General features: G+C 38.8%; 1 protein-coding gene across 5 annotated transcripts in view; it reads left to right on the forward strand.

Annotated features, from left to right (window-relative positions):
* The window catches only part of ARID5B (AT-rich interaction domain 5B), a 193,387-nt gene that overhangs the window by 86,171 nt on the left and 93,913 nt on the right, over positions 1-13,303 (forward strand). For 3 of the 5 annotated variants that reach the window (XM_023205141.3, XM_023205142.3, XM_023205145.2), the window contains one exon: positions 10,831-11,061. The exons of 1 other annotated variant lie outside the window; for it this stretch is intronic. In XM_023205141.3, the coding sequence (XP_023060909.1) occupies positions 10,831-11,061 (231 nt within the window). Of the gene's footprint in view, positions 1-2,825; positions 2,986-10,830; positions 11,062-13,303 lie in introns of those variants that run through there. One more of the 5 variants, XM_023205146.2, reaches the window with a different exon arrangement.

Here is a 13,303-nt window from a genome sequence, read left to right on the forward strand (position 1 = left end):
TTTTAATGTGTTAATTATAAGTTGGCTCACATTATGTTTCTATTGAATAATGCTACTCTAAAAGATTTTTGAAAAAAAGAATCCATGATGTATTTCTTTTGCCCAGTTTTGAGTAGACATCTACATTTTTAATCATGTTTGAATAAATTTTGTGTTAATAAGTAAAATATGTTAAACATGATAGGGAATGAAATAAGATGGTGATTAACTATAACTGGAAGAAACATTACATATGATTGGACAAAAATCTGAAGTTTAAAATCTGTGTTTAATAAAGCACAACAGTTCTAAAATAAATTATCTAAAATTTTTATCCGTAGGTTTATGCAATTTATGTCAAAAAATCTGGTAGCCTTGCAGCACATTCCAGCTACACTTTCATGGACCAGCATCGTTAACCTTTGTTGGTTTGGCTTTTCTGAATTTAGAGCATTCCTAACACAGGCCAAAGTACTCTATTTCTAATGCTAAGCTTCCTCTTGAACAGAACTATGTGCAAGAAGGGAAAGATCAGAAGCCTATGGCTTGAGGTTCCTTGATAGATCAATAAAAGAAGTGTCTCCAAAACCAATATTTTGATTTGACTCTTTAGTGCTTATAATAGGACTAGGGATGGAGGATGGGTGAAGAAGGAGATGGGCTGTTCTGATTGCTGGCTCATTCTTGGGCAGATGCATTACGGAGTGGAGTAATATCTAAGTTGAAGATCTGTCGCATTCCTATGTAGGCTCCCTTTAAAAAGTCTTCCCATACCCTCAAAGGAGAGATTCACCATTTTGAAGACCACTGATTTAAGATGAGTCATTGACAGAGGCAGAGGCCTTTTCCCTTCTTTCCTTGTTGAGCTGCCCCGGAAGCCCTGCGGTAAGATGAAGGAAAACAGTGCAACCTATAAAAATGCTCTTGACACAGATGTTAGCTCCCAGAAGTCAGTGCAGTTGCAGAGGTGGCTCAGCACTTAGAGCATGGTGGACAAACTCCTCAAGTGGCGAGATTATTTTGTTTTTTAAAGTCACTAAAATGAGATGACGGCCTAACCACATGACCCTTTGTCTAAAAAAGGCCTGCCAGGCAGTGGCTACAGTGATGTTGGGCAGATAACCTTCTCCGGATTCCTTCAGACTTTTAGAAAGTGCCTTTGGGTCAGAGTCTACGGTGAACTAATGACGTGACTGCTCTTACTCTTTGGAAGAAGGCTCAGATGTTTATTGCAACACTGTCTGCAGGCAATTACATTTGTCAGCACTCTAAAAGGTCTAGGAGGGATACCAAGGAATTAGGACACTGATTCTGTGCCCTACAGGATATATTCTAGTTGTGGATTGGAGAGACACCACTTTTCCTCCCCAGAGCAACCAAGCATGCATCTACACAGAAAATATAACCCTTCCCAGCTATTCCCTTCTTTCTCATTGTTGTGTATAGCCATAACATAAAATTTATTATTTTAACCATTTTTAAATGCACAATTCAGTGGCATTAAGTACATTCACGATATTGTGTAACTGTCATCACTATCTATTTCTAGAACTTTTTCATCATTCCAAAGAGAAACTTTTTACGCATTAAGCAATAGCTCTTCATTCCTTCCAACCCTCCTAAACCCCCTGCACCTAGCAATCTCTATTCTATTTTCTGTCTCTGTGAATCACCCTGTTTTGTGAGTCCACTTTTAAATGCCTTGTATAAGTGGAATCACAATATTTATCATACACGCACACACACGCACACCAAATTTTATATGTTCATCTATTGAGGAACTGGTGGGTTGTTTCTACCTTTTGTCTATTTTGTGATAATTCTACAATCAACATTGGTATGTAAATATCTGTTTTTGAGTCCTTGTTTTTAATTATTTGGAGTATATACCTAGGAGTGGAATTATCACATGGCAATTCTGTATGTAACTTTTTAAGGAAGTCTGTCATCATGGCTGCACCATTTTACATTCCCACCAACAATGCACAGGGGTTCCTATTTCTCCATATCCTTGCCGACACTTGGGATTTTTTTGTTTTCGTTTTTATAATAGTCATCCTACTGGGTGTGAAGTAGTGTCTCACTGTGGTTTTGCTTCTCATTTCCCTAATGAAGAGCATTTTTTAAGATGCCATTTATATATATTCCTGGGAGAATCATCAAAGTCCTTTGCCATTTTTAAGTGGGTTTGTCTTTTTTTACTGAGTTGCAGGAGTTCTTTATGTATTCTAGTTATTAATCCCTTATCAGTTGTATGCTTTGCAAATATTTTCCCACTCTCCGAGACTGTCTTTTCACTTTATTGATAGTGTCCTTTAATGCACAAAAGCTTTTAATTTTGATGAAGTCCAATTATCTATTTTTTGTTGTTTTCATATGTGCTTTTGGTATCATGGTTAAAAAACCATTGTAGAGGCCAGGCACGGTGGCTCACGCCTATAATCCCAGCATTTTGGGAGGCTGAGGTGGGCGAATCACCTGAGGTCGGGAGTTCAAGACCAGCTTGAACACCATGGAGAAACCCCGTCTCTACTAAAAATACAAAAAAATTAGCCGGACGTGGTGGCACGTGCCTGTTATCCCAACTACTGGGGAGGCTGAGGTAGGAGAATCGCTTGAACCCAGGAGGTGGAGGTTGCGGTAAGCTGAGATCATGCTATAACACTCCAGCCTGGGCAACAAGAGCGAAACTCTGTCTCAAAAAAAAAAAAAAAAAAAAAAAAAAAACGTGAATGGCTGACTGTGGCATAAAGGGTTAACCCATGTGACGGGGAAGGAAGTTAAGGTAGTTCAGGTCCCATAGAATAACACCTCATATGTGGTAACAACTTTACCTACATGTCAGTCTGGCCATGAAGTCTCACCTGTTGCATAATCCCTGTCTAGTGTGATATTTAAATTTGGCTGAGATGAACTCTATGGCAATAAGCTGCAAAATTCTCAAGATAAAAAGTGGCTCCTGGTGATGGCTTAAGAATTCAGTGACCCTTTGGGACAACCTTGGAGGTAGAGTTGGCTTTCTTCCCACTGAGTTCATTTGTTACTCAGAGTGATGGCAGTGTTTGGTTATAGTTTAGCTTTGTGATGTTTTTTTCTTGAGTGATGAAGCAATAGTAAGGGCAAAAGCTGATAGTAACATTTTGATACATATTTTTATATTTGTGTATGCCTCTATTTTAAGTGATTTGCTTTTGGAAACAGCTGGTTCAAACCCTTGGTTTTGCGTTTGAAATATTCTTTGTTTGCATCCACGCACTGATATATTTTTCCCACATTTACTTTTTTTTAAGTTCTCCAGTGATGTTTTCGTTGCCTATCCTGGGAAGATCTGTGTTTCCATTTATCAAAACAAATGGCAAGCTGGGGACCATTTAAAGTAGTTTTTTTTTTTTAGTTAATAAAGTCAAGCCAATCTCCTTGTTCTGTTATGTTAAAAGTACATTATCTTTTTATTGCCAGTTCTGTATGGCTAGGTCTGTTTTCTGTCTCAGCAATCTCAGGGCTGCCCCACTTGCTTACTGTGTAGAGAATTACAAAATCATTAAGGGTGGGGCAGTACCAGCTGACTTACAGTACAAACCATTTCTCAAAATAACCACAACAGTGCAATACTGATGTGTAATTTACGTCACAGTCTGTTTTTATGAAATAGTTTGTGGCATTTTCATTTCTATTCCGGATAGAATCTTGTTCTCTTTCCCTTTTAATCAGGCATTTAATTTATTTTTATTATTAATATTTTCCACTCCTCGTTTTGGCAGGTCTCCAATTTAACAGCTTTGATGAGGAGAGGAGACACAGACACACACACACACACACACACACACACACAAAACTGATCTTCCCTGACTCCGTCTCTTCAACATCAGTTTAACTGCAAATGTGTTTTCCCCTTTGATGTGTACTAACTTTGGGTACTAAGTTTACTGCCTTAAGAGAGATTGAAAAATACGGCAGGACACAGTACACATTTATGTAGAGCTGTAACCATGAATTGATAAAGTTGATGTACAACTTTGGAATTTTAAACACTTTCAACCAATTCAAGCTATTTAGTCATATGCTCTGCTGCATTTTCCTTTTACAAATGTCTTTCTGTATAATGTCCTGTAATTAGAACAGGAAATCATTGAGTAACTGCAAGATGAATAAGAGCACTTAGACTGAAAGGAAAATTACCTTCCGAGAAATTATATTCTTTTTTTTTTTTCTTCATGTTACAATGTTGGTAATGATAGTAACAGCTGTAGCTACTCTTATCTGTAGAATTTTCATGCTTAGGTTTTCTGGAATAAAAATTTCATTTTCAGTAATAATCAAAAATGCATGGACAGAAAATAGAAAATGCCTAATTATGACAAATATTCAGTGTCACAACAGAGCAGCAATTAAATGGAAACTTCAATATAATTGTCAATAGCAGTAAGAATTGGAATAGGGCCAGGTATATAAAGTTGATGCTTTGCCGTTGGTTGGTTGCTAGGAGCACAGTGAAAAGTGTAAAGCTTTGAGAAAAGAATGTCTAATGTAATAAAGTAACAGGAAGAAGCATAAATCATTGTGAGAACCTCACATATTGACATTATTTTGCTTAAATTGTTTCAAAACTAGACATCAAGTTTTATAACATGAGCACATTCATATTTGCTTTAAAAAAAAAAGGAGGAAGAAAACTGTATGCTGTCTTTGAAGCACAAGGGACATTGTGTCTCAAACTTAGCCTTCATACATATTTGGAATCTTTTAAGTGAAAATCTTTAAATGTTTGTTTCTATTGGCATCCAAATGCATTTGCCCTAATACGATTAAGAGAACTAAAGGGCAAAATACTTGGCAGATTTTTCAGTTGAGGTAATTAGGTGCAGGAAGGAACATGCATATTTTTTCCACTAGGCTCTATAAAATCCTGGGGCGAAGGTTTTTTTTTAAAGATTTTTTTTTTAAAAAAAAACTTACTGATGTTAGAAGTAGATTATAGTGGTTTTCAGTAAGCATAATAGTGTGATGTTTCCGAAACAAGCCTCCCCTCACTCCAAGAATGAAAAAGAAAGTTACATTTCTAAATTGTTGTGTAAGAGATAAAAGCAAATTTCTCCTCTGGAATTTATGTTTTCAGACTCTGTGCATTTGGCTGCCATTATCTATTTTCAAAAAATAGCATTATGGATATTTGAAAGTCAATGCTCCATTAATTCATTGTGTTTGCTATTTCATGCATCTCTCTTTGTACAAAGACAACTTGAGCAACGTGCTATTCAGAATGAAGGCCTGCTCTTACCCTTTCTCCCCGACCCCTTCCCCACCCCCAGCCCAACTCTAAGGATTAAAGCAATGGTATACAGTTACTGTTTGAAAAGCTTGGGTGGAGTCTCAAGTTATAATTACAGTTTCTCTGTGGAATTCTGTTTCGGACTTTGAAATATATAAATAAGTAAAAAATTGACATTGAGAGAGGTTAACAAAACGTGTAATTATGATATAAGCACAGGATTAGAGTCATTTTGGTTGAGCATTACAAGCAGTGTACTTTAGGTATTAACTTTTAATAGGCAAAGTTCTTTTTATTGAAGTTGAAATGAGGTTTAGTAATGTTGGGTCTCTTATTCCCTTTGAATGTTTCATTTTAAAATAGGCACTCACTTTTTTTTTGGTATAGGAGAAACTGAGGAATGGGATGACATTTTAATAGAATATCATAATTATGGTTTAAAATTTCAGTCTTTGGTACTAGCAATTTATTACAGATCATTTTCTGTTGACTGAAATCAAGTAATGTATATATAACCCAACCAGCCACATCCAACTAGAGTGTGTTAGAAGAATACTCCTAGGGTAGTGCTTTGATTTCTTTTTCTCTGTGGGTGTGGTTGAAAGAAAATCTTTGTTCCAGGAACACTTTGTTTGTCTTTTACAAAACAAATGTGCAATTTATTCATTCTTAGATTTATCTGCTTTCCCTATTATGAATTGGAAGGGGGAAAATATCTTACACAGCATTTATTGGCAGCCGTTGTTTCATGGGTAACTTGGCACAGGAGTGTTTACTTACGTGTGTATGAACTGCGTGAGCAAGAAAAAAGTAGCTGAGGAATTTAAATAATTCTTGAAAGGACTGCTTAGCTTTATTTGTTTCCTGGTGTACTAGGGCAAAATAAAACATGCCAGCCATTGAACACTTTAATATTTTTATAGCTGTATCAGAAGGAAGTTAATTTAATGCAAAGGCTTAGGAGGCAGTTTTAGGATCATAGAATTTTAGATCTGGAAAGCTCTCCCCAAACTCAAAATTGTATACTCTGTTGTACACACCTTTCATATAATGTTGACCATATTTTATCTTGAGGGGAAAAAAAAAAAATGTTTTCTCCAATAAAATAAACTACAAAGAAGAGACCTGGACCTGGAATGTTTTTACTCAGTGAAACTTCAACCTAGCTTCAACCTTGGCTTTTCCGGATCCCACTTTGACTCTGTATTTTTCCCTTTGACTTTTCACTTAGAATGCTTTGTGAACTTTCCTAGGAGTCCTCAAGGTCTCGTGGGCTTTCTCCAGTTTGGTAAATATTAAAGGCAACTCCTCTGGGGACGTATAAGTGCAAGGTTGGAAATCTGCCTCTGTCCAAACAATGCCAAAATTCTGATCCAAATGGGCGGTTCTGTTCATAAGCAACAAAGTTATCACTTTTGTTTTGGCCCCACCAAGCATTGCCACATTGGACCAAGCCCCAGCTGTGCCTGTAGCCTCTTAGTGTGTGGAAGGAGGTTGATGAAAGTTAGGGGTTCTAGGCTGGCAACACATAGAGTTGGGACTATTTCCTGTCACATGCACAGAAAGTAGAAAGTTAAGGTATATGAATGATATATCAATAATGTTAAATCATTACAGTGGGAATTGCACTGTTCCAAAATTATAAATAACAAGCTAACAGAATTCTGGCTTCCAACTGGCTGAATTCTACAGTCTTCCATCAAACAGAAGTCTTATGTTTGACTTGATCAGAGGCCACCATCCTCATCCCTAATAGTGTAAACCAGTTAAATCTCTGTTATTATTATTACTATTATTATTTGAGACATTTTATCCTAATGAAAAGTCCATCAAACTTGGAGTTCAAAGATTGGGTTATAAATCCCAGCTACTTGGGAGGCAGAGATAGGAGGATTGCTTGGGCCCAGGAATTTGAGTCCAGCCTGAGGAACAGAGAGAGGCCCATCTCAAAAAAAAAAAAAAAAAAAAAAAAAAAAAAAAGAGAGAGGAGAGAAGAGAAAAGGAAGGAAAAGTAAGAAAGAAAAAAAAAGGATTGGGTGGTTATAGTATCAAATTGGGGAATATTAACAAGTAGTAATGCCACTAATAGGGTTGTTGTGAGGAACAAAAGAGATGTGAAAACACTGTATAAACAACCTTTGTAAATTTTAGTGTTTTATTATCAGCACTGGAGATAGCATTAATACTTGCTTTCTAAACGGGAAAACAGTCTCTCCGTTTCTCATATTTTTAGTTAAGAGGGCTTTTAAAATTTGCTGTCTTCTGTGATATCTGTAACAATCCTGAAAAAGTGGCAGAGAGAAGAGAATTTGGTTCTTTGTTCTATGTACTGGCGGGTTAGGAGAGAAATAAGAATTTTTTAAAACTCTGACAACTTTAAATATATATATATATATATCACAAAACCCAAACTAACTACCTTACTTTAAGTCTTTGCAAAAAAGTAAACTCAGAGTTACTGGTTTCAAAGTTTAGTGTGCATGAACTACTTGGGATGCTTGTTGAAAAGGTAAATTCCTAGACCCCAGCCTTAGAGATGCTGAACCACTGGTTCTGGACAACACAGTATCTGTTTCTGATGCAGACAGTCCCAGGACCACTATTAGCAACACTGTCTCCAGAACGCACAGACAGTTGTAGGAATTGAGAGTAGGGGGAACTTGCTGCTTTTCTTCCAACAGAAAGAGAAGGATTCATGACTTGGTTAGTGTTTTGGGTACTGTGTGACCTAAATGTTTTGAGCTAGGATGAGGTGGAGAGAAAAAAAAAGAGGTCATTTCTAGGCACAGAAGATTGCCAGGGAGCTGACTCCATCCAGAACAGAGAATTGGGAAGCAGTTAGAGATGGCATCATCATGAAGAATGGTTAGAGAAAAAAACAAAATGAGAATGAAAGGATATGAAGGAAGTAAAGTGGTCCCAAGAGACCAGGTGGCATCTTCGTGAAACGTACTCCGAAACTGTTCATTTATATTCCTTCAACCTGAGAGCACACACATTTTTCTCCATTTTATTTCAAGAACACTTGGAGAAACTGACGCACCTTTACCCCATCGTAGAAAGCTAGTTGCACAACCAAGATAGAATTTTGGAATCAACAGGTATTTTCAGGCACAGTATTTACTATATATAGGAGAGGGTATTAAGTGCTACGAGCTTGCTATGAGGGGTAGCCCTGGCAGCTCATGGTTATATGCCTCTCTCTCCTTAACAATGTCTTAGACAAATCGAGTATAATACAAATCGAGTGTAATGATACAATTGACACGTTGGGGGCTGCTTCTTTAAATAGCGCTTAAAAACTCTGGAGAACTGACAGCATTTGAATATTTTTGCTAAAACTTTTTGTGCTTTAGCTGTATAAAAAGCACAGTTTTGAACCCAAAGTTTGAACTTAGCGTCTTGGTCTGCTGTAAAAATCTCAGATGGGCATGTCTTGGGACATATATCAGCATCTCAAAACTAGTTTGCATTTGGGGACTTGCCTTCATGGTTCCTTTTAATTAAGTGTGCCAGCTGACAAAGCAGCTATCCACAGACCAGGCAGGAGTTGAAGATGTGTACACTGTTAAAAGATGTCATCTTGTAAGCAGCTAAACATCTCCATCCGTGGAAAAGCCGCCAGCCTGAGGAACTAAGTGAGCATAATTAGAAATACATCTGGGTATTGGCCTCCTATCTGAAAAGGTCACATGCACACCTTCCATGGGTACTGGTTATGTTCCATCATTATGTTTCGTCCTTGCTCATTCGTCTCCCACTGGTTACCAGATGGCCATGATAACGTCGGTATCCTTAACAACTGTCTAGTGCAATTCCCTGCAGCATGGTAAGGGCTTGAAATATTGAGTGTTTTCCCTTTGGAGAAGCAAGTGACATGTCTGGGAATTGCTTACAACCGCTCTGATGGGGTGGTTGCAGAGTGATGGCAAACTGGGTCAGGGAGCCTAAATTCAGCTTGATGTTGTACAGGTGGAGGCCACCAAAGCACATTTCTCAAGCTTACGATGAAGGAAGGCTTCATCCATGCAGAATCTGGTGTTTACAAATTAGCACAAAATAAAGTGAGGTATAAATGAGCATTAAGATCATTGTAAGGGGAAGCTTCGCTAAATTTGCTGAAATGTTCCCCTGAGTTAAGGTGGTTTTGATAGAACTCTCTCACAAGGATGCTTAGGGAGTCCTCCCAGCATGGTTCTCTGAGGTGTGCCAAGTTACCAGATGGATTTGAGGAACATTAAAAGAGAGGGGGTATGGGTGTGGGGAGGATAGAGAAGGTGGGTGTATCAATCAAGTTGGGCTAGATCATGCTGCAATAACAAATGACTCCCAAATCACCATTGCCTAGAACAACAAAGGTTTATTTTCTGCTTATGTTATATGTCTCTTTTGGATCAACCAGGGGTTCTGCTTCATGTTAATTTTACTCCAAGACCCAGACTGGCAGAGTTGCCACTATCTGGAACATCATAGATGGTCACATCAAAGACAAAGGAAGATTGTGGTCAGTGGCACGCTGGGTCTTAAAGCAACCACCCACTTCTGTCATATTTCATTGGCCAAGGAAATCACAAGGCCATTGGCCTCAAAGAGAGTGAGGCACACAGGCTTTCCACAGGCCCAAAAGGAGAACAGGAAATAGCTGCTAAACAGCACTCATGACCCCAGAGCAGATGGTGATGCATTTTAGACCCATGGACATCTTTGGGGCCAGATGACCTATTGAGAGGCTTCAAGCATTGAAAAGATGATACAGATGCTTGTCGACTTTCTATGGGTTTACATCCCAACAAACCAATTGTAAGCTGAAAATATCAAGTCGAAAAAGCATTGAATACACCCAACCTACTGAACACAGCTTTCCTAGCCTACCTTAAACGTGCTTGGAACATTTACTATAGCCTACAGTTGGGCAAAATCATCTGGCAACACAGTATACTGTAGAGTACCAGTGTTCACCCTCTTGATCTCGTGGCTGGCTGGGAGCTGCTGCCCACTGACCCTGTCGAGCCTTGCAGCAGAGTGTCCTACTGCGTATCAATAGCCCAGGAAAAGATGAAAATTCAGAATACAAAGTGTGCTTTCTACTGAATGCATGTTGCTTTTGTACGATAATAAAGTCACGGAATCTTACGTGGAACCATCATTCAGTTGAGGATCATCTGTATAATCCAATATAAGAGCAATTCCAAACTAGAAATAAATATAAAGAAGCCCAGCAAAGTTCTGTCTTTCCCTATGATGATGACGACTTTAATGCTTCAAAAAATGAAGATTCTTTCAAAACAGTTTTTGGGTCCTGCTGCTTGCTGATGACACATATATTGCTTACTGCATCTAGAGGGCCAGCCTACTCTTTTCTTTTCTCTGTAAGAAGGTCCACTGTGCAGGTAGCCTGAAGCATATTCTGTGGGGCTGGATGGGTGAGGTGGGGCCGGAGGATGCTGGCATCCCCCAGACTGTAACAAGGATGAGAGTCTTTTTAGTCCCAAACCAGAAGTGATTATTGAAATTATACCATGGCCATGAAAGTTCTTTGTCAGAGGGAAGAGGGTAATGGAAGTGTTTTCTCGTTTGTCTAGGGGAGGACGAGGAAGAAACGAACGTGATAGTTCTCAGCTACCCCCAGTACTGCCGGTACCGCTCGATGCTGAAACGCATCCAGGATAAGCCATCTTCCATTCTAACGGACCAGTTTGCATTGGCCCTGGGGGGCATTGCAGTGGTCAGCAGGAACCCTCAGATCCTGTACTGTCGGGACACCTTTGACCACCCGACTCTCATAGAAAACGAGAGTATATGCGATGAGTTTGGTGAGTCTTTTTTTTTTCCTACCTGATACTTGTGCGTGTGTGCCTAGTTGTTTTCAGTTCTTCTGAAGAGCGGTGATGGGGAACGGGGCTCACTTTCACAAGCCCCGTGTGCTGCCCCATCCCTCCCATCCCCCAAATTATTGCGGCATAAGGTGTCATTGCCTCCTTCACAGCCTCTGTTTACTATGAGTAAGAGATGATTATTTAGAATTTGTTGTTCAGTGTAGTCTGAAGTTGCTTGGTCGACCTTGAAATTGGACTTTAGGCAGGAAGCTTTCATGTTAGTTCTTTCTCAGAAGGCTTTGTCTATTCACGTGCTTTTTTATTGAACCAGTCACTCTCTTTTCATTGTTATAAGGTATTGTAAAAATGCACCAATGGTAACCACTTCAGTACTAAACAGTGGATAGATAAATAGATACAAAGAAAACAACTTCAGTGCTGTATGGTGGATAAATAGATAACCACTTCAGTACTGTACCTACTAGAGATGATAGATAGATAGATAGATAGATAGATAGATAGATAGATAGGTAATAGATCTCCACGTCCTGAATTTTTTCATATACTCATACATACACACACATACACATGCACATTGTACCCACCAAAGATGGATACGGGCACACATATCTTAATCCACATCTCTGCCTAGCTAACCGGTCATGTGTCTCTACATGTAGACAGAAGGGAAGGAGAAGAAGATACCACATCACCAGTTGGGAAAGCCTTATGTGACGCAGTAGATGGTGAGATGCAAGCCAAGATAGTCGTTCTCTTACATTATCACTTTCTCATCTGTTTGTTGAAGAGATTGGATCATATCAGTGGTTTTCAGCAGGCTGGGCAGGGATGTCAGAATACCCTGGGGTAGCCTTATCAAACTGCTTGTGTTCCTGGGAATTTCTATACTTAGAGGCGTGAACACTACAGCTCCCACCCTACCCCTTCTCTGGAATCACTACCACAGAGTGACTGCTGGGATGGCTGAGCCCTGCTGAATCCCTCATGGCTACCTGGGTGAAGAAGAGGTTGAGACCCTTAGGCTGGAGAGAGCATAGGGTCCCTTTGAACTGAAACATTCCTTGATTTTGTCGGCTGACGTTTTTCCGAGAATCCCTAGTTGGCAGATTATCCAGATTCAGGTTACTCTGCTTATCTTTTGCAGATCTTGGTATGGTTTCAAGAGTCCACTGTTGCCTCTTAAATTTGATTCTTCATGATTCCAACAGCCCTGGTGCTGCTGCTGGAGAAATTTTGCAAGTAGATATGTGAACAGAGTTGAGGTGAGGATGAGGAGATGGCATATGATGATCAAGAAGGAAAGGAAGAGAGAGAGGAAGGAGAACCAAATGATCTCAGTCCATTAGATTCTAAGAGCCATGACACTTTTTTCCCTCTAAATTGTTTTTTCGGATATCTTTCACAACTCTGGCTTATCAAATGACTATCATCATGTAAGAGGGCAAAACTATTCGTATTTATTTTTTTCTTCTTCAAAGAAATTGATTTATTGTTATATTTTTAGTATTCAAATATCCTCTGACTTCAAGTAGATACATGTATGCAATACATTTTTTACAATGCCCTCTCTTTTCAGATCAGCATTTACATATCTTCCCTGCTCAATACCTGTGTTTGAGTTTTTCTTCCACGTGCCCGTCTCCCAAACGTAGCTTCCTACTTGCCGCTCAAAAGGTCTCTAAATTCCTGACACAGAATAAAACCGAAAGCATGTGTTCCCTCATTTAAGAGTGTTCAAAATTAGAGTTTCACAATGTAATATGAGGAAAAAAATGTTTTAACCTTTTTGGCTAATTTAAGAATTATTAGTCATTAAGTTTCAAAGCTGTTGCATCTAGAATTGGTAATAGAAAGAAGTTCCAATTTAATAGTGATCACAATGGTTGAGAGTTACTAAATTAGTTTTAAATGTTCTCACAAACACAAACATCTGACTTTTGAATGTTTTCCTGAACTTTCTTCTGGTATAGCTAATTTTAATGCTGTTTTTCTTCTCCAGCCTCTTAAAGTGGAAGCTTTCTTTTGGAATAAAGGTACCTTTAGAGACCTTCTAGATGGCTAGTTTAATAATTAGAGTATTAGACCTTTTTTAGTTGTTTGTACTTCTTAAAGTCTTTCATGTTAGTAAGTGGACCAACAAGCTTATTTTGAGCAGATTTGAGCAGCTTCACTAACATCCCTCCCCACCGTCCCACTTTCGGTCACAACCTAAATTTCC

This window comes from Piliocolobus tephrosceles, chromosome 9 (genome assembly GCF_002776525.5).
Source record: "Piliocolobus tephrosceles isolate RC106 chromosome 9, ASM277652v3, whole genome shotgun sequence".
In the NCBI taxonomy this organism is placed as follows: Eukaryota; Metazoa; Chordata; class Mammalia; order Primates; family Cercopithecidae; genus Piliocolobus; species Piliocolobus tephrosceles.